This window comes from Bubalus bubalis, chromosome 7 (assembly GCF_019923935.1).
Source record: "Bubalus bubalis isolate 160015118507 breed Murrah chromosome 7, NDDB_SH_1, whole genome shotgun sequence".
In the NCBI taxonomy this organism is placed as follows: domain Eukaryota; kingdom Metazoa; phylum Chordata; class Mammalia; order Artiodactyla; family Bovidae; genus Bubalus; species Bubalus bubalis.
In genome coordinates, this window is record NC_059163.1 from 81,506,623 (window position 1) to 81,529,216 (window position 22,594).

General features: G+C 40.2%; 1 protein-coding gene and 1 long non-coding RNA gene across 8 annotated transcripts in view; one reads left to right on the plus strand and one right to left on the minus strand.

Annotated features, from left to right (window-relative positions):
* MYOZ2 (myozenin 2) overlaps positions 1-2,840 on the minus strand; it is a 39,603-nt gene extending 36,763 nt beyond the window's left edge. The window contains exons 1-2 of one of the 2 annotated variants that reach the window (XM_044946067.1): positions 2,679-2,840; positions 2,069-2,159 (exon numbers count right to left, since the gene is read on the minus strand). Coding sequence is in view for 1 of the 2 variants with exons in the window: in XM_025290638.2 (XP_025146423.1) it covers positions 2,069-2,144 (76 nt within the window). In the remaining variant the exon portion in view is untranslated. The remainder of the gene's footprint in view (positions 1-2,068; positions 2,160-2,678) is intronic. The other variant, XM_025290638.2, reaches the window with a different exon arrangement.
* LOC102409318 overlaps positions 1-22,594 on the plus strand; it is a 266,263-nt gene that overhangs the window by 61,013 nt on the left and 182,656 nt on the right. The window lies entirely within an intron of this gene.

Here is a 22,594-nt window from a genome sequence, read left to right on the forward strand (position 1 = left end):
GTTTTTATGGTGTGAAGTGTTTGAAAATTTGGAGGATTGTTCCTAAAAAAGTTTTCTTTGCAGTCTATGTCTCATTTCTGCCTCCTTAGGAAAAATGATGCCCCTCTAATTCCACATCTCTAAACAATATGACATATACAAATAGTAAAGTTCCGTGTAATATGTCAGAGGAAATAAAAGAGGGAGATTATTTAAATTACTTCCTAAAGTACTACAGCTATTTTGGTTGAGATGAGTTAAGAAAGAGTCTGCGATTATCCGTGTGTTATCTGTAGTACTTGACCTCCAAACTAAGGGAAAGCATGTGACTCTACTTAAGGGACTGGAAATCTACCCGTGATTTGGGAGGGAGGCTTTAGCAGACTTTACATGGCCAGGACCTGTTGGTGGTGAGAGAGTAGTTTTGAGAATTTTTTTATGCCTTGAGATATAATTGTATTTTTCCTTTATGTTTCATTTTAAAAGTTATGTTACAAAAAAAGAAAAAGATACTCTTTAGAGGTCTATATCAGTTATAGAGTAGAATTCAAAACATGATTTAAACTGGGAATAAATTAAAATGATGGATTGATTTATGATTATGACATAATTAGAAAATGATAAGTTATCCCAAGCCTAGTTTGAAGGTAAGTAAGTTTAGTCATGAACGCAAATGATTATCTGATTTTTGCCTTACTGATCAGGGAAGCTGTTAAAACAATTTCAAGTAAACTACATGAAGCAGGATATACAAAGAAGCATAAAAAATGAAAAGAAGCATCAATTTTGGAACCTTACATTGGTACAAATTTAGTTCTGGGGTCTGATTCAGAATTATCTTCACTTTATTCCAAGCTAACTCAAAATGATAGTAAAACACAGGACTAAGTTGAATCCAGTATGGTGATTTTATATTACAGACAATGAAAACAAGACTTAATAACAGAATCCTTAAATATGACTACATTATGGGGGAAGCATCTAACACAATCTCTGATTGGTTCTATTCAGCTCACATTATGGAACGTGAAGTATGAAAATGCTACTCTGTGTACACCTGAAACTAACACAGCATTGTAAGTCAACTATAGTCCAATACAAGTTTAAAAGAGAGAGAGAAGAAAATGCTACCCTTATCCTGCTCTCAGCTGCCTTCACCAGATCTCATTTCTCTAGCTTTCAGTATTGTTCAGGTAAAAGGTCATATTCCTTGTCAATAGAAGGGAAGTAAGGAGATGCCCTGAAAACTCCACAAATACATTCTGGAATGGCTCAAATCAGCCCTTAAAGGAATCTAGATATTCTACTTATTTGCTTTTAAAATTGACACTATCCTTTGCTCAGTTTCTTTTATTCTTTTAGTCAAAGTTGAATTTCCATTACAACAATCAAAATGCAATATATAAAGTACTAGTTTCTAGAATTTTTACTAGAACTTAAAAGAGTGATGTATCGTCTTGCATCTTACATTAAAAATTTTTTTGAGTTGTATGTTTTGAGACTATAGGAAATCTGTGTTTTCCTAGAAATTATAAATAGTAGATTTCCACACAAAATATCTTGGTAAATCAGTTACTAAATATGAAGACTTATTTCAGTGTTAAAGAAGTTCACAATTAATATGAATTCTAATTTTTCTAAAGGGATAGTAGAACAGATTTTGAATAATTTCTATAATTTATGGTAAAAGAAATCAATATAGATCTTGTGGGATGGACAACGAACACAAGATTTCATGAGACCTGTCTGAAAAAAAAAGAGAAAAATAAAAAAATAAATGATCTGAGAGTGGTGATATTAACTTATAATGTGAAGTGTGAAAGGCAAGCCAAGCAGAATGTACATCAGCTGTCAGATTGCTTCATTCCTTTAGAACAGTTGTTCATCTGAAAATAGCTTTCAAATGAGAAAGGATGACTACAAAAGGATTAGTTACCATAGGCTTTTCCACACCCACTAGAGCTCCAGGTTTGTTATGACAGAATAGCAAGAATTTAAAGAAAGTAAACTATAGAATATTAAATAACATCAGGAAGGGTCTACATTAGTGCTGAGCTGTGTTAATGCTACTAAGAATTGTCATTGATACCATTTCCATGGATTTCCTTCATGATGGCTGATGCTTGCTGTTTCCTCTGCTTCACCATGGTATTATGTGATAGCATGATTTTTTTTGTTCCCTGTTAAAAATAAAGAAACATTATTGAGGCAATGTGAAGTCATTTGCAATATTTTATAATCATCCTTTTGAAGGAGAGCATCTTTGTTCTTTATTATTGCTTTCCTCTGAAAGGCTTTAATACCATTCCTTGTTTGGTGACAGAGTATGCTATTCATTGACAGGCAATATCACAATGAACAGAAGCTGATTCTCAGAGTTTTAGGCCATCTTATCTGTATACTAGTACAATCATTATTGGGCAATAAGAAGCAATGAAAGAGCTGGCTTCCTTTCCCCTTCCTTTCTCACTTTCACAGTTTATTTTAACCTGTCATTGCTTCCTTACTGGCCTTCAGTTCCAGCAAACTCTAAGAATGAAGAGAGGACACCAGATTAAATCAGAACTCTTTGGTGGTAGCATTTTAATATTGGCATCAACAGCTGTCCTTTAAAGCAAAGAAAGCCCACTAATGAGTCACAGCTCTGAACTTCCTTGGACAATTGACTAATACAACATTTTAGGAAACAATATACTCACCTTGCTTTTCAGGAAGGAGGAATCCCAATTTGTGGAGGAAAGACTGGAGATGGACTATGGATGCCACTTGGGCCCGATGGTTTTTATCCTTGAGCCTGGGACGGCATGGTCCCTAGTTCTGACTCAAACTGGAGAGTGAGCCTTTCTGAAGAGACTGGCATCCAGCTGACATCAACTGACTATATATAGCACCAAATACTTCAGCTACTCATATCTTCCTGGCAAAAGGGAGGAACCAAGAAAGATTAGGTTCTCTCCATTGTGTTTCTATCTTGTGAGACGGTTGAATGAACATACAGAAGGTTTCTATGGAGCACCTTCTGTTTGAAGAGCTAGTAGCCCAAAGAGATTTTTTTAAACTTTTGAAGATATAAGTCTTACATTTCATCTTAATCAAGGTGGCAAAAGATACGTACTTGAATAAGAACAGAATGATGGATTATTAACAATTAAAGTGAAAGCACTGACAGTGTCTGAGGAGTTTCAAGAAGAAAGAAAGCAATATGGGGCAGAGCTATCCCTTAAATAATGCCATCCCTTAAGCAAGAGTGAGAACCTATGCTAACTTCAGAAAAATGGGTGATAGTTGGGTGAATTGGAGAAGCTTTTTGTAATGGGCATTAAAAGTTAAGCCTTGAATCTGAGTAAAAATTTAGACTCGTAGCTGAGTCGTGAGTCTTCTTGAAGACTGTAGAGAACAATGCCTGCAAAGTTGCCTGATCTCTTCAAGGTCTGGAGTCAAGTATTCCTGTTTGAGAATCAAGATAAAAAGTTGAGAAGGTAGGCCAAATTGGCCACCTTGCTGATCTTTGAACACAGAAACATGTTCCTCCTGTATCCTTTTTCTTTCACTATGTCCCTCTTCCTGGAATACTGTCTCCTGATACCACTTGGCTTACTCATGCATTCAGAACTCCTCCCAAATATTGATTCTTCAAAGTCCTTCCTCAGTCACCCTTTAATCACCCTCAGTCTAAAATACTACACAGAGCCACACTCTTGTCCCTTACTCTGCTTTATCTTTAAAATATTTTTGTATTAGTTTAGATTAAATTCTAATGCATGTGACAGGGAACCCTAAAAACAGAAAATTCAAAAAGATGGAAATTTTTGTTTTTCTCACACATGAACTTTTCCCAGATATAAACAATCTAGGGTTGATGAGATTGACATAATTATCAGGGGCTCAGTCACCTCTAACTTCTTGCTCCCTTGTCCCCAAAATGAGGACCCTTGGGCCTAAATTCCTGCTTCAGCTCTAGTCAGCATACTCTTATTTCAGCCAACGGGAAAAATGAAAAGGAATGATATCTTTCAAACATAGCCTGATATGGCTCAGATCTCTTTTGTTTACATCCCTTTGACAGGACTTAGTCACATAACCATACACAGCTCAAGAGAGGTTGGGAAATGTGAATTTTATTCTGGGTGGCCATGGACCCAGTTAAATTCAGAGTTTAACTTACTAACAAAGACGATAATGATTATTGGGTGACAACTCTCAGTTTTTGCCACAAGGACATAGCCACATTATTTTATCTCTATCAATCCATCTGCCTATCATCCTTCTATCAATCTGTCTCTATCTGGTAGCTCTTTTTCCTGTTAAAATATGAACTTAATAAGGACTTAGGTTTTAAATCTTCAGCAGCAAGAATTGTGTCTAATATATTGGTGGACATTCAATATTCATTTAATGAATGAATAAATGAGTGGTTTGGAGGTTAATTGTAGAATGCATTTAAGGTTTGGCATTAGTTTGGAATTCTTTTCCTGTTATGTCAAACACTGGGGGAAATAGAATTGTAATAAACAGTCAGTTGATTATAAGATGATGGTGGCTACTCAAGGGAGAGGTTTGTTTTGTATGCAGCTGAAATAGGTGGCTGATCATAGGCTCGACAGTTCAAGGTAGTAAATGGCAGGTTTCAGTTCAGTTCAGTCACTCAGTGGTGTCCGACTCTGTGTGACCCCATGAATTGTAGCACGCCAGGCCTCCCTGTCCATCACCAACTCCCAGAGTTCACCCAAACTCATGTCCATCGAGTCGGTGATGCCATCCAACCATCTCATCCTCTTTCGTCCCCTTCTTCTCCTGCCCTAATCCCTCCCAGAACCAGAGTCTTTTCCAATGAGTCAACTCTTCGCATGAGGTGGCCAAACTATAGGAGTTTCAGCTTTAGCATCATTCCTTCCAAAGAAATCCCAGGGCTGATCTCCTTCAGAATGGACTGGTTGGATCTCCTTGCAGTCCAGGGGACTCTCAAGAGTCTTCTCCAATACCACAGTGCAAAAGCATCAATTCTTTGGCGCTCACCTTCTTCACAGCCCAACTTTCACATGCATACATGACCACTGGAAAAACCATAGCCTTGACTAGATGGACCTTTGTTGGCAAAGTAATGTCTCTGCTTTTAAATATGCTATCTAGGCTGGTCATAACTTTCCTTCCAAGGAGTAAGCGTCTTTTAATTTCATGGCTGCAGTCACCATCTGCAGTGATTTTGGAGCCCCCAAAAATAGTCTGACACTGTTTCCACTGTTTCCCCATCTATTTCCCATGAAGTGATGGGACCAGATGCCATGATCTTAGTTTTCTGAATGTTGAGCTTTAAGCCAACTTTTTCGCTCTCCTCTTTCAATTTCATCAAGAGGCTTTTTAGTTCCCCTTCAATTTCTGCCATAAGGGTGGTGTCATCTGCATATCTGAGGTTATTGATATTTCTCCCAGCAATCTTGATTCCAGCTTGTGCTTCTTCCAGCCCAGCGTTTCTCATGATGTACTCTGCATAGAAGTTAAATAAGCAGGGTGACAATATACAGCCTTGACGTACTCCTTTTCCTATTTGGAACCAGTCTGTTGTTCCATGTCCAGTTCTAACTGTTGCTTCCTGACCTGCATATAGGTTTCTCAACAGACACGTCAGGTGGTCTGGTATTCCCATCTCTTTCAGAATTTTCCACAGTTTGTTGTGATCCACACAGTCAAAGGCTTTGGCATAGTCAATAAAGCAGAAATAGATGTTTTTCTGGAACTCTCTTGCTTTTTCGATGATCCAGCGGATGTTGGCAATTTGATCTCTGCTTCCTCTGCCTTTCCTAAAACCAGCTTGAACATCTGGAAGTTCATGGTTCACGTACTGCTGAAGCCTGGCTTGGAGAATTTTGAGCATTACTTTACTAGTGTGTGAGATGAGTGCAATTGTGTGGTAGTTTGAGCATTCTTTGGCATTGCCTTTCTTTGGGATTGGAATGAAAACTGACCTTTTCCATTCCTGTGGCCACTGCTGAGTTTTCCATATGTGCTGGCATATTGAGTGCAGCACTTTCACAGCATCATCTCTTAGGATTTGAAATAGCTCAACTGGAATTCCATCACTTCCACTAGCTTTGTTCATAGTGATGCTTTCTAAGGCCCACTTGACTTCGTATTCCAGGATGTCTGGCTCTATGTGAGTGATCACACCATCGTGATTATCTGGGTCATGAAGATCTTTTTTGTACAGTTCTTCTGTGTATTCTTACCACCTCTTCTTAATATCTTCTGCTTCTGTTAGGTCCATACCATTTCTGTCCTTTATCGAGCCCATCTTTGCATGAAATGTTCCCTTGGTATCTCTAATTTTCTTGAAGAGATCTCTAGTCTTACCCATTCTGTTGTTTTCCTCTTTCTTTGCATTGATCGCTGAGGAAGGCTTTCTTATTTCTCCTTGCTATTCTTTGGAACTCTGCATTCAGATGCTAATATCTTTCCTTTTCTCCTTTGCTTTTCATTTCTCTTCTTTTCACAGCTCTTTGTAAGGCCTCCCCAGACAGCCGCTTTGCTTTTTTGCATTTCTTTTCCATGGGGATGGTCTTGATCCCTGTCTCCTGTACAATGTCATGAACTTCAGTCCATAGTTCATCAGGCACTCTATCAGATCTAGTCCCTTAAATCTATTTCTCACTTCCACTGTATAATCATAAGGGAGTTGATTTAGGTCATACCTGAATGGTCTAGTGGTTTTCCCTTCTTTCTTCAATTTAAGTCTGAATTTGGCAATAAGGAGTTCATGGTCTGAGCCACAGTCAGCTCCTGGTCTTGTTTTTGCTGACTGTATAGAGCTTCTCCATCTTTGGCTGCAAAGAATATAATCAATCTGATTTCGGTGTTGACCATCTGGTGATGTCCATGTGTAGAGTCGGACCACAGCCTTGTCTAACTCAATGAAACTAAGCCATGCCATGTGGGGCCACCCAAGACGGGCGGGTCATGGTGGAGAGGTCTGACAGAATGTGGTCCACTGGAGAAGGGAATGGCAAATCATTTCAGTATTCTTGCCTTGAGAACCCCATAAACAGTATGAAAAGGCAAAATGATAGGATACTGAAGGAGGAACTCCCCAGGTCAGTAGGTGCCCAGTATGCTACTGGAGATTACTGGAGAAATAACTCCAGAAAGAATGAAGGGATGGAGCCAAAGCAAAAACAGTACCCAGCTGTGGATGTGACTGGTGATAGAAGCAAGGTCCGATGCTGTGAAGAGCAATATTGCATAGGAACCTGGAATGTTGGTCCATGAATCAAGGTAACTTGGAAGTAGTCAAACAGAAGATGGCAAGAGAGAATGTCGACATTCTAGGAATCAGCGAACTAAAATGAACTGGAGTCGGTGAATTTAACTCAGATGACCATTATATCTACTACTATGGGCAAGAATCCCTTAGAAGAAATGGAGTAGCCATCATGGTCAACAAAAGAGTCCGAAATGCAGTACTTGGATGCTATCTCAAAAATGACAGAATGATCTCTGTTCGTTTCCAAGGCAAACCATTCAATATCACAGTAATCCAAGTCTATGCCCCAACCAGTAACACTGAAGAAGCCGAAGTTGAACAGTTATATGAAGACCTACAAGACCATTTAGAACTAACACCCAAACAAGATGTCCTTTTCATTATAGGGGACTGGAATACAAAAGTAGGAAGTCAAGAAACACCTGGAGTAACAGGCAAATTTGGCCTTGGAATGTGGAATGAAGCAAGGCAGAGACTAATAGAGTTTTGCCAAGAGAACACACTGGTCATAGCAAACACCCTCTTCCAACAACACAAGAGAAGATTTAAGTTAACCTATTGCAATTGCTTCTAAGTAAATGCTTGTTTTGAAGTTATTAATTAAATACCAGTGAGAAACAGTTAATCAAGTCATTGAATTTAAATTTCCTCTCAAGATCTCTCAACTGCTTGTATATTCTTGGCTTTAGCATTTACAGTGGTGTGATATTCATCAAGTCTCTCAAGCTGTGTTTTTTCATCTGTAAAATGGTGGTTACAATATCTACCACATAGAACCATGGGCATTTTACATGTAACAATTTTAGAAATTCTTGATACTTAATAAAAGCTGAGTGTTAATTTTTCCTTTTACTATTTTATTCCTGCAATATGACAGGATTTAAAACCTTAGAACAGTCAACTGCATTATTCAGTAAAAAATTAAAATGTATTTAGAAAGATGGTTTTCCTACTTGGTCACCTTTATATGTTCCCAGTTTTGTGTTATATACAGTTTAAAGGTTGAAATGGTGTCCTCAAAAGACAATAATTACTATGTTGATTTTGGTTTCCAAAATGAAGAGAGTTTATTTTAAAAGATTTTAAAAGCTTTGAAGAATATAACTTGTTTTTGTTTATTTCTCAGTGACACCTAAAATTGTTTTGCCTTATATTTTAAAGTCATTTATACATATCTCTGATAGCTTTCTGGTTTTTAAGTTATTATTTGTTCTGAAAAGAAGAATTAGTCACTGGTATTATAGCTTTAAGACGGTTACACTATCCGATTGCTTTATGACACAACAGCTAAATTTTAAAAAGACCTTTAATGGTTATTATACTGCATTTTTAGATGGTCCATTCTGAAAGCCATTGCATTTGAATTTTAAATCAAGTCACAGTTAATATAATTCTGTTTCATCTACACAGAGTTCTGGCTCCAGATTACACTTCCCTCAAGTTTGTCATATTGCCATCTTTCTTTGTCTGCAGGCCCCACCGCCTCACCTCTGGACCCAGGAATGTCTCCCTCCCTGGCTCTCCCCACCGCACCTACGCATACTGTACACTGGGAAAGAGTCTCTCCTACCCGCCCGCCCCCCCACCCCCACCCCCAGGGGATCTCAGCACCTACATTGGCCCTACTCATCATCCCTGTCCTTGAAGTGTCTCCCTAATCCCAATTTAAATACAGTAGTACTGTATTGTCCCCTCAAGGCCTAAATATTTTAATCTAATTGGTGCTAAAGATAATGGTAGACTCTTTTATTGTAGGCAAAACAATGGGATTCTAATGGTAAAATTTGGTGCCTTAGGAGGCTAGTTAAGGAAGAAGTTCTTGACGGAGCTTTTCAACACCCCTATAACCAAATTCTTTCCATTTCTGGGCCTGTCACAGTTGCGTTTCCAACTCTTTGAGCACTTGCTAAAAGACAAAAAAAAAAAGATTGTTAATCTTAAAAAATAAGATGAATTTTACTGCCTATATACCACCCAGCAAAAATCTACACCATGAGGACCCATGAAAGACAACCTTATTCAGCCAGTGGTAAACATGAGCCCTTTTAGAGTGGTAAAAAAGGTCTACATTCATCTTCCCCTGAGCACTTTTTTTTTTTTTAATTCTGTGTTTCTCCTTGTCCCATTTTCGGTCTGTATTAGGTGGCTGTGAACAGTTGGAGATTAGGGCAGGATCCAGGGGAGGGGGACGGAGCCCAGGATCTGAGGGCTGACTGTCTGCTAGGTGGGCAGAGAGCACATTACCATTACTGAGGCTCAATTCTGGATTAATGCACACAGAACCCAAACAGGGTAGCCCCCAGGCTAGTGTTGAACAACATATCTAAGAGGATGATCCGTTCTTTACCAGCCTTCAGGGTCTCAGACATGGTGGTAACCCTGGGAGGAAAGAATCTATTTGAAAGGATAAAAAAAATATGTAAAAACTCACAGCTGATGAGGCTGTCTATGGAAGCCCGCTTTGGTTTCTGCAAAAATCCCTGTGAAGTGAAGTGAAAGTCTCTCTGTCATATCCTACTCTTCACGACCCCATGGTCTATACAGTCCATGGAGTTCTCAGGCCAGAATACTGGAATGGGTAGCCTTTCCCTTCTCCAAGGAGTCTTCCCGACCCAGGAATTGAACTGGGGTCTCCTGCATTCCAGGTGGATCCTTTACCAACTGAGCTATCAGGGAAGCCAAAAATCTGACACTTGTAGCTTGTTTCCTCCTGCTGCTTAACAGAGAGAGAAAAAAGTCTGACACTTGCAGCCTATTTCCTCCATTTGGAGACCCCTAGCCTTCCTCATTCCCTTCTTTTCTTTTAGGAGAATTATGTCGCCTTGGGAAAGGGGTGGAGAAGGAAATGGCAACCCACTCCAGTGTTCTTGCCTGTAGAATCCCAGGGATGGGGGAGCCTGGTGGGCTGCTGTCTATGGGGCCGCACAGAGTCGGACACGACTGAAGCGACTTAGCAATAGCAGCAGCAGCAGCAGCAGGGAAAGGGGAGTCATCCCTAAATTGGTAAAGCAACATATTCTCCTAACCCTCATATTGAGGGTCTTTGATCCAGGGGCCCCATGTAGTAGTTGGAGGAAGCTGCCACAGTGGCAGGAGTTTGAGCAACCATTTGTAACTTAAAAGCCTTAATGTAGCTGGAAACAAATCCAGTCACACAGTCACAGTTGCGGGGAGCAAACAGCAAAAACAGAACAATCAGTGAAGTTAAAAGTCACATTATGTCCACAGTTAGGTACAAAGTGTTGGACAAGTCCTTTTTAGGATTGTTGCTGCTGCTAAGTCACTTCAGTCGTGTCCGACTCTGTGCGACCCCATAGACGGCAGCCCACCAGGCTCCCCCGTCCCTGGGATTCTCCAGGCAGGAACACTGGAGTGGGTTGCCATTGCCTTCTCCAATGCATGAAAGTGAAAGTGAAGACGCTCAGTCGTGTCCGACCCTTAGGATTGTTAGATACCATCAGATTAAGAAGAGGCATCACATATGATTGTTGTCAAAGGTATTCACAGACTTGGAGAAAGTCCTTTCCTTGAAGTGGAGATGCCCACAATGGGAAGCCATTCAATGATGAAGAGGGGAGCACTCCACAGGCCCAGCAGTAGACTGATTGTGAAATGCAGCGTAGGAGTGGTCTATACAGTCCATGGACTTCTCCCTTTCCCTTCTCCAGGGCATCTTCAGAACCCAGGGATTGAACCCAGATCTCCCCCATTGCAGGCGGATTCTTTACCAGCTGAGCCACCAGGGAAGCCCAAGAATACTGGAGTGGGTAGCCTATCCCTTCTCCAGCAGATCTCCCACATCCAGGAATCAAACCAGAGTCTCCTGCACTGCAGGTGGATTTTGTACCAGCTGAGCTACCAGGGAAGCCCAGGTTGCTCAGTCGTGTCTGACCCCATTGACTATACAGTATACAGTCCAGGGAATCCTCCAGGCCAGAATTCTGGAGTGGATAGCCTTTCCCTTCTCCAGGGGATCTTCCCAACCCAGGGATTGAAGCCAGGTCTCCCATATTGCAGGTGGATTCTTTATCAGCTGATCTACCAGGGAAGCCCAAAAGCCCTGTGCATTCTCCTTAATAGCTAATTGGCTTGCCATGCATTCCATGGTTTCTATTTTCCTATAATGAATAAGATCCAGCTTATAATTGATCTCCCTACTGGCCCAAAGCAAGGGCAGAATAGTTATAAGCAAAGCTGTGGTGATTTTCCTACTAGCTAAAATGAGATATTGCAAGACAAATAGAAGCCTAAGGGCACCAACTAATAGAAAAAGGAACTGTTACAACTTCTGTTTTAGTTAATATTTGCTAGATATTTCATTTGTTTTGCAGATGAGGAAATTGAGGTTCTGAGAGATTAAGTAAAGTCCCCCATGTATCATAAGTTACAAAGATGAAATTAAAAGGTGTTTCTCTGTCATTTAAAGCCTTTTGTGTTTTCACTATATTGTGGAGAAATCTCCAACTTCCTGTCTCTGAATATCTCTGTATTGATACCTTCATGATAAAAATAAAAAAATAGAGTTAAGAATTGTCAAAATAATAATTTCATTGTGATCCTTATTGATTCCTTTTGGAATTTAGTATCCCAATACTAGGTTTATCTTGGCTGAGGTACTTTTTGCTTATTAACATTTATGGCTCTTTCCCAACTCATGGTTTTCTGGTTAGCAAACTTCTAGAGTTCCTCATGGTGTCTATCCTCAGGGTGCCTTCCTTTCCTTCAGCTGTGCAAATACTAATGTTATTAAAATGCTGAACATAAACAATGGAAATGTGCCATTTTCTATGCAGACCTCTCCTTCCTTTCCTGGCCAGTGTACCACACACATCACTGCCAAAATAAGGATCAAATCCAATTCTATCAAAATAATCCATTTACAGGCAAGCTCAAGTGTTTTACCTGTCTTCCTCTGCAATTTTGTTGTTGTTGTAGTTTTACTTAAGCATTTCCTTCTAGGCTCTTAAATTAAGCCTTAAGGTAAACTGGGAGAGGTAAACAGAGCTCAGTGGCCAAGCTTGTCAAGAACAGAAGCTAACGTAATAGGGTTGGGAACTTGGAAAGAAAGAAAGTTTCATATACAGGAATATTAAGACAGAAGTTGCCAAACAAAACCTGCAAATCATTTTTTTCCTTTGCTTGCATAATCCCAGCATTTATCTAGAACTTTGTCCTATTTCCTTTCACAGTTGTAGCCAACCTGTATTTTTCCTATCATCTACAGAAGCATTTTCTTTGACAGTTTTCTCACATGCAAGAATTATCTCTGCTTTTATATACAAATTTAGCATGACCTAATTAAATAAGAGTTAATTAAAGAAAACATTAAGTTTTTAAAAAGAATGTATAGACAAGGATTTTAGTGATAGAATATAGACTTCACAGCCATGTATCACATGCTAGAGTCTCAGTAGCATCATTATAAAATAAGGACAATCATAATATCAACATCATAAGGCTGTTGCATGACACAGTACTTGTCACAATGCCTGGCTCATATTAAGTGTGTGATAAATGTTAGCCATTATTATTATCATCAAAAAGTTTGACTTTAGCATAAACATGTAAAAGGATGACAATCAAAATATGTTAAGTCACCTTAAAAAATAGCAGCTTAATACTTATTTGCAGATAACACAGAGGGAGGTTAAATCACATTTTGAAGGTCACATAGATAGAAAAAGTAGAAAAGTTCCTTAACTGAGAAAGATATGAAGATGAATGAGCTGTTGGATTAATATAATAAATAAATGTAATTAATAAAGCATGTGTAGATCAGAAGAGGGAATGCTAAGAAATAAAATAGAAAAGAGCAGTGAAGGGTCTGGTGTACTTGAAAAGTATGAGTATGTATATCCTATGTGGGTGTGATTTACCAGCGCATGAGAACCCAATGTCATTGAACAAAATCTGAATTGTATGAATAACTCGCCTTATTCTTATTCTATGTTCCCATGAGTTTACTTGAATCCAAACCCATCTACTTTATCTCACATATTATGACACATTTTAAGAGTTAAAAAACTCAGTGTCTAGTATTTGTTGAATGAGTGAGTAAATGAAAGGATGAATCAAAAAGTTAAAGAAATTGGGGAGAAAAAAAACCCAGGAGAGCAAAGTTCAAGAGAAAAGAGAAATTTAAGGCACTGTCAAATTCTACACAGAGATTATAAAGGATGACATATGAGAAAAGGTCATTGGATTTAGCAAGAAGTAGGTCATTGGCAGAATTTAGAGACATTTTTTAATGTGGTTGTAACAGAACCCAAATAGAAAGGATTTAAGGCAAAAAAGAGTGGATTGGAAGTGTAAACTGCAAATGGAAACTATTTAAAAGATCTGGCTGTGACCTAAAGAGGAGAGAGTGTGCAGTAGCTAATAGAAAAGCAATTTGTGTGTGTGCTTGTGTGTTTTGAAAGAGAAAACTTGAACATGTTTGGAGATAAGTGAAACAAGTTATGATGTGTAAACAGTAAAAACTCTGTTAATTTGATATTTGGGGTGGTTCACTTAATTATACATGCTAAGTCTAGGATGGTTGACCATTGGGGAGAAATCCCAGTAGGAGAGAAGAAGTATGTGCATGGAGGTTTGGCATCTGGGCCAAATGGTACCATCAGAAGGCCTTGTAACATGTCATCATTGGGGTAAGTTTTCCAGGGACCAGGTGCTGAACAGGTCCAGACTTGCCAACTTCCCAATTTCATTAGTCTTAGGCTGTGCCCCATCACTTCATTTAAATTACTTTTGAGATGAGTGATCTCCTAGATGGCAGATACTAACCTATCTCCTGGCCTCTTAACTGTATTCCAAGTTGCAACTAGAAACCTCATTTTAATGCTACACAAACATCTCAGAATTAACATCCCCCAAACTGGGTTTATCTTCCTCTTATATAATCTCCTTGTCCTAAATCTTCAAACTCAGACAATATACTCATCGCTCTCTACACAGTAGACCAAACCAGAGATCACCCAGAATCTTCTTTTCTTCCTTTTCCCTTTTATAATCTAATCAAGCTCTTAAGTCATGTTTAGGTTAGGGAAATGGAAGTCTACCTCAACCCCATCCCTCTTACCCAAAGAAACAGAGGAGACAATAACCTGATTTTTGACTCCCAAGGCACACATCTGGTTAGGTTGAGTGGTGCTGTAGTCAAAATGTTTTGAGAGGATATCCAACTAAGTATTGTTTCATTCTTTGCTGTCTATTCCAAGCAAGCAACAGAAAGTGAAGTCGCTCAGTCGTGTCCGACTCTTTGCGACCCCATGGGCTGTAGCCTACCAAGTCTCCTCTGTCCATGGGATTTTCCAGGCAATAGTCCTGGAGTGGATTGCCATTTCCTTCTCCAGGGGATCTTCCCAACCCAGGGATCGAACCTGGGTCTCCCACATTGTAGACAGACGCTTTACCATGGGAAATGGAAGTCTACCTCAACCCCATCCCTCTTACCCAAAGAAACAGAGGAGACAATAACCTGATTTTTGACTCCCAAGGCACACATCTGGTTAGGTTGAGTGGTGCTGTAGTCAAAATGTTTTGAGAGGATATCCAACTAAGTATTGTTTCATTCTTTGCTGTCTATTCCAAGCAAGCAACAGAATTTGAAATCAACTCCAGTCCCAGGCTTCTTGTTCTTCTCTCCTGTTTCCAATTTTATATGACTGACAAGATTGTATTAAAGCTTGGAGTTTGTAGGCTCTTGTTTAGGCTTGGGGTTGGTAGGCTCTTAGGCCTCTACCGATGTTCATTGTTTGAAACTTTAAAGTTTTACAAACAATAGTTTTTCCCTCTACCTGTTGAGTTCCCTTACTTGGTTAGTCTCCACTGATTTTTCTGTGGTCTCCTTCTACAAACATCTCTACCTCCTTGAAACCTCCTCTGACCTTCCTAAGCAGAGTTTATGTTTGCTCATGGGTTACTTGCTCTTCTGGGCTTATGTTGTGTTATGTTGATATGTGCAATACATCTATTATTATATTCATTCTCTTTGATCTAACAAAGTTTTAATGTTTTATTTCCTGACATATCATGGAATTGAGTCACTTTGGTACTTAAAATACTCCTGGCATATGGTAAGCATGTGGTAAATATTTGTTGGATAACATAGCATAATGATTAGCACATAAGAGGAATGTAATGTGTATTAGTTCCTTTCACCACCATCAGCTAAACCATCCGTTCTCCAGTCTTATCCCCTGATTCCATGATATGCGGCAGTGGGTCAAGAAGTAGCATTGGTCAGCGGACCTTCACTCCCTTATTTTGATTCAAAACTCTCGATGCCAAAATGGTGTGCATGTCATACTAACATGACTTCAAGACATCTCAAATAAAAACATGCATCTCAAGTAAACAATGCATCAGTGTTACCTTTTTCTCTTGAAAAGTTTTCTTTTCTCGTTCCAGCAAACTTTATAATCCTGGTTTTCCTCCTCTCTTCCTTCCTAGTTTATTCATTCAACAAGTATTTACTGACCAGCTATCATATATTAGTTACTATTCTAGGTACTGCTGCTGCTGCTGCTAAGTCGCTTCAGTCGTGTCCGATTCTGTGCGACCCCAGAGTCGGCAGCCCACCAGGCTCCCCTGTCCCTGGGATTCTCCAGGCAAGAACACTGGAGTGGGTTGCCATTTCCTTCTCCAATGCATGAAAGTGAAAAGTGAAAGTGAAGTCTCTCGGTCATGTCCGACTCTTAGCGACCCCATGGACTGCAGCCCACCAGGCTCTGCCATCCCTGGGATTCTCCAGGCAAGAACACTGGAGTGGGTTGCCATTTCCTTCTCCAATGCATGAAAGTGAAAAATTAAAGTGAAGTCGCTCAGTCGTGTACGACTCCTAGCGATCCCATGGACTGCAGCCTACCAGGCTCCTCCATCCGTGGGATTTGCCAGGCAAGAGTACTGGAGTGGGGTGCCATTGCCTTCTCCTCTAGGTACTGAGTAGGAAATAAAAACTTTTAAATCCTCACCATCATGGAGCTTACTTTCTAGTGGGAGAAATCGGCATGGAGCAAGATAAACAAGTGAAATAAACTATATGTTAGATAAGGGAAACAATAAAGTTGGGGAAACAGCATTGTTGGGAGTAGGGATTGTGGTTCTAGGTAGAATGACTGAGGAAGACCTCATTGAAAAGATGACATTCAGCTAAAGATCTGAAGGAGATGGAGGAGGAAGCCAGAAGAATATATTAGGAGAAGAACATCCCAGCAAGAAGGAACAAGTACATCGGCCCTGAGGTGGTAACATGTCTAGTATATTTGAGAAAAGTACAGAGCCTAGTGTGACTAGGACAAAGTAAGGGAGGGAGAAGTTAGGAGATGGTCAGAGATAATGTAAACCTCAACTTAGGACTTTAGTTTTCCTCTAGGATGGGAAGCTATTAGAGGGTCTTACCCAAAGTTTTGACTGTAGTTCTAACATGCCCTCTCTGATTGCTCTATGGAGAATAGTGTATAGAGGAGCAAGGACAGACCTCTCAGGAAAGCTAATGCAATAGTCTAGGCAAGAGATGGTGGTGACTTGGTCCAGGGTGGCGAGCAGTAGAGCTTATGGGAAGTGGTCTGTTTCTGGATATATCTTGAAAGTAGAACCAACAGAATTTGCAGGTGAATTGGATATAAGATATGAAAAGTAGAAATGACTCCCAACTTTGGGGACCTAGGCAATGGGAAAAATAGAGTTTCCATCCCCTGAGATTTGAAAGACTGAGAAGATTGGATTTGGAGGAGAATATCAAAAGCTCAAATTTGAAAATGTTAGCTTTGAGATGTCTGTTAGTCATCCCAGGGGAAAATCTGGGGTAGAAAGATGAACTTGAGAACTGTCAGTGCTTATATGATAGTTATTGTCATATAAATATGATATATGATATCAGTGAAAGTGAAGTTGCTCAGTCATGTCTGACTCTTTGCGACACCATGGACTGTAGCCTATCAGGCTTCTCCATCCATGGGATTTTCCAGGCAAGAGTACTGGAGTGGGTTGCCATTTCCTTCTCCAGTGGATCTTCCTGACCCAGGGATCAAACCTGGGTCTCCTGCATTGCAGGCAGACACTTTACCCACTGAGCCACCAGGGAAGCCCCTGGCACATATGATATTGTCAGTGCTTATATATTTAAGGCCTTGAGACCTGATGAGATCCTCTTTGCTAGTTCCTATTCAATAACCCAAGTTTTTAATATTAAAATGCTACAGGGCCCCATCTTTGATCCTCTTCTTTTTTTTGCTTATACTCACTCATTTCTTGTTCAAAATGAAGCAAGGCAAAGGTTAACAGAATTTTGCCAAGAGAACACAGTGTCATAGCAAACACCCTCTTACAACAATACAAGAAACAGGTCTACACATGGACATCACCAGATGGTCAGTACAGAAATCAGATTGATTATATTCTTTGCAGTCAAAGATGGAGAAGTTCTATAACAGTCAGCAAAAATAGGACCAGGAGCTGACTGTGGCACAGATCATGAATTCCTTATTGCCAAATTCAGACGTAAATTGAAGAAAGTAGGGAAAACCACTAGGCCATTCAGGTATGACCTAAATCAAATCCCTTACTATTATACAGTGGAAGTGAGAAATAGATTCAAAGGATTAGATCTGATAGACAGAGTGCCTGAAGAACTATGGACAGAGGATCCTACGTTGTATAGGAGACAGTGATCCAAACCATTCCCAAGAAAAAGAAATGCAAAAAATTTAAATGGTTCTCTGAGGAGGCCTTACAAATAGCTGAGAAAATAAGTGAAGGGCAAAGGAGAAAAAAAGGTCTATCCATCTGAATGCAGAGTTCCAAAGAATAGCAAGGAGAGATAAGAAAGCCTTCCTCAGTGATCAATGCAAAGAAACAGAGGAAAACTATAGAATAGGAAAGACTAGAGATCTCTTCAAGAAAATTAGAGATACGAAGGGAACATTTCATGCAAAGATGGACACAATAAAAGACAGAAATGCTATGGACCTAACAGGAGCAGAATTATTAAGAAGAGGTAGCAAGAATACACATAAGAACTATACAAAAAGGATCTTAATGACCCAGGTAACCATGATGGTGTACTTACTCACCTAGAGCCAGATATCCTGGAGTGCCAAATCAAGTGGGTCTTAGAAAGCATCACTACCAACAAAGCTAGTGGAGGTGATGGAATTCCAACTGAGCTGTTTCAAATCTGAAAAGATGATGCTGTTAAAGTGCCACACTCAATATGCCAGCAAATTTGAAAAACACAGCAGTGGCCACAGGACTGGAAAAGGTCAGTCTTAACTCCAGTCCCAAAGAAGGGCAATGCCAAAGAATGCTCAAACTACCACACCATTGCAATCATTTCACATGCTAGCAAAGTAATGCTCAAAATTCTCCAAGCCAGGCTTCAACAGTATGTGAACTGATAACTTCCACATATTCAAGCTGGATTTAAAAAGACAAAGGAACCAGAGATCAAATTGCCAACATTTGCTGGATCATAGAAAAACCAAGAGAATTTCAGAAAAACTTTTGCTTCATCAACTAGGCTAAAGCCTTTGACAGTGTAGATCACAACAAACTGTGGAAAATATTCAAGAGATGGGAAAACCAGACCACCTATTCTGCCTCCTGCAAGACTTGTATGCAGGTCAAGAAGCAGCAGTGAGAACCAGACATGGAACAACAGACTGGTTCCAAATTAGGAAAGGAGTACGTCAAGGCTGTATTTTGTCACCCTGTTTATTTAACTTCCATGCAGAATACATCATGCAGCCATGAAATTAAAAGATGCTTGCTCCTTGGAAGAATAGTTATGACAAACTTAGACAGCATATTAAAAACCAGAAATATCACTTTGCCAACAAAGGTCCATCTAGTCAAATTTCCAGTAGTCATTTATGGATATGAGAGTTGGACTATAAATTATAGAAAGCTGAGGGCCGAAGAATCGATGCTTTTGAACAGTGGTGTTGGAGAAGACTCTTGAGTCTTTTGGACTGCAAAGAAATCCAACCAGTTCATCCTAAAGGAAATCAGTCCTGAATATTCATTGGAAGGACTGATGCTGAAGCTGAAGCTCCAATACTTTGGCCACCTGATGCAAAGAACTGTTGTTGGAAAAGATTGAAGGCAGGAGGAGAAGGGGATGGCAAAGGATGAGATGGCTGAATTGTATCACTGACTCGATGGACATGAATTTGAGCAAGCACCGGGAGTCGATGGACAGGGAAACCTGGTGTGTTGCAGTTCATGGGGTCGCAAAGAGTTGGACATAACTGAGCGACTGAAGTGAACTGAGAATACATCATACAAAATGCTGGGCTGGGTGAAGCACAAACTGAAAGCAGAATTGCCAGGAGAAATATCAGTAACCTCAGATATGCAGATGACACCACCCTTATGGCAGAAAGTGAAGAAGAACTAAAGAGCCTCTTGATGAAACTGAAAGAGGAGAGTGAAAAAGTTGTCTTAAAGCTCAACATTCAGAAAACAAAGATCATGGCATCCAGTCCCATTACTGCATGGCAACTAGATGGGGAAACAGTGGAAACAGTGACAGACTTTATTTTCTTGGGCTCCAAAATCACTGCAGGTGGTGACTGCAGCCATGAAATTAAAAGACGCTTACTCCTTGGAAGAAAAACTATGACCAACCCGGACAGCATGTTTAAAAGCAGAGACATTACTGTCAACAAAGGTCCATCTAGTCAAAGCTACGGTTTTTCCAGTAGTCATGTACGGATGTGAGAGACAATAAAGAAAGCTGAGCACCGAAGAATTGATACTTTTGCACTGTGGTGTTGGAGGACTCTTGAGAGTCCCTTGGACTGCAAGGAGATCAAACCAGTCCATCCTAAAGGAAATCAATCCTGAATATTCATTAGAAGGATACTCCAATACTTTGGCCACCTGATGCAAAGAGCCGACTCATTGGAAGAAACCTTGATGCTGGGAAAGGCTGAAGGTGGGAGGAGAAGGAGACGACAGAGGTTGAAATGTTTGGATGGCATCACTGAGTCAATGGACATGAGTCTGAGCAAGCTCCAGGAGATGGAGATGGACAGGGAAGGCTGCATGCTGCGGTCCATGGGGTGGCAGAATCAGACACGGCTGAGCAACTGAACAACCACCACCGCAACCTCTTTCTCCCATACTCCTTATCAAATCTGGTCAGCAAATCCTGAATATTGAAGACTTCAAAATATCCAAAACTGACCCCTTCTCACCACCTCCACTCTTACCACTCTGATCCATTTCTCTTGCCTAGATTTTGCAGTAACCTCAAAGCCAATATTCTGTTTCTGCAACTGTGCCCCAACAGAAGCTGATGACTAACATGATTTCTTGAGCTTGTCTTGCAAAGCAACAAATAGGGGAACAGCTTGTTAAAACCCCCCTACTTATAAATTGCCTTCACTGATTAAGCTGGCTTTAATTATTGCTTTCTTTCTTTTTTTCTCCTCTTAACTGCATATCTTCCCAGCTTTATGTAGCCCAGCTTTATTACAGGAACTTGGAGTTGGCTCATGTCTGATGAGAGCTGACTAAGACTAATTAGATCACCAGCCTTAAAACTGAGACCACTCAGGTGTCCAATGAATGGACTTTTGATGTCAGAGGGCCAGGAAACTCCCCCTCAGATCATACTAAGCACCTCCATTTTTGAATACACAGAAGCATTGTAACTGTGCAGATACACATCTGCACAAAACTGATTACCTCACCTTTTCCCCAACCTTTAATCTTCTTTCCCCACACCTGAGACCACCCTGCTTCTCTCATAATACTCTACTACCCTTGCCTTCAAATAGGCAGATCTGAAACTCATCCTCCTAATCTCTGTCTCCTCAATTGGCTGCCTTGTGAATATATGTTTTCTCTGTTGCAAACCTCTGCATCTCAGTGTTTAGCTTGCTGCCCATTGGGGAGATGGACCTTATTCAGTAACATTTCTACACGAATCTCACTTACATCTGTTCTTTAAAAGGAGCTAGAACTTTTTGAAAGCTAAAACTTATTGCTTAGTCATGTCCGAGTCTACAACCACACAGACTGTAGCCCACCGGGCTCCTCTGTTCATGGAATTTTTTAGGCAAGAGTACTGGAGTGGGTAGCCATTCCCTTCTCCAGGGGATCTTTCCAACCCAGGGATCGAACTTGGGTCTCCCATATTGCAGGCAGATTGTTTACCATCTAAGCCAAAATTAAAATGAAATTTTACTTCTCTGCTCAAAATGCTTTAATGGTTCCTATATTAGAGTAAAAATTAGTCCTAAAAATGACATAAAATATCTTTTGCAACCATGTCATCTGTTAACTCACTGATCACACCTCCTAAACTCTCTGTTACTTTTGCTGCCCTAAACTCCCAGTCTGTTTTACTTTTCTCAGACATCCCAGGCAGTTCCCTCTGAGAGGAACGCTTTGCTCCAGATACTTGAGTGGCTTTCTGCCAAGCAACATTGGGCCTTCATTCAATGCCACTTTCCCAGGGGAGCATCCCTTGTCTACCTTATTTAAAAATGCACCACCTCCTTCCCCTAGAATTCACTATCTTCCCAGATTTATTTTTCTCCATAATACTAATCACTGTCTTCCGTATTTACATAAATACCATGAGGCATGAAGTATTGTCTGTTGTTTTCTCTGCTGTATCCACAGCACCAAGGATAGTATCTGACACATTGTTGACACTTAAAAATATACTTTAATAAATGGATGAAAGAAACATACATAAGCAAAAGCAGTCCCATTGCTCTGTGAACATTTGTTTCAAAGTAGTCTCCCAGACCTTCTGTCAAAATCCTCTCTAGGCTCCTAAATGAAATGCTTAAACACCCACTGAAGTGGCTTAAGCACCCACATATAGTAGAAAGTATATGCTGTGCGGCTCAAGTCATACTGAGTGTTTCGTTAGTCATGTCTGTAGCGGGCGTTGATAAAAATGATTAAACTATGATTCCAGGTTTTGAGGCATTTGTAGTCCAATAGAGGTGAAAGTTGTATACAATGTGACTTGAGTAAAAAGAACAAGTTTTAACATAAGTATTCACAACTTTGGGCTTGCTTCCTAGGTGGCCCGGTGGTAATGTATCCATTTGTAACACAGGAGACATGGGGTTCAGTCCCTGGGTGGGGAAGATCCCCTGGAGAAGGAAATTAACCCACTCCAGTGTTCTTGCCTGGGAAATCCCTTGAACGGAGGAACCTGGTGGGCTACAGTCCTTGTGATCTTAAAAGAGTTGGACATGACTCAGCGACTAGACAACAACACAGCTTTCCCTTTGGATGCCAATTCCTAAAAGATATTTTGAGCCTCTGGCAGCAAAGAGCTGCAGATTTAAGAGAAGGTGGGTGAGGCTTTCTTCAATCAGTTCAGTTCAGTCA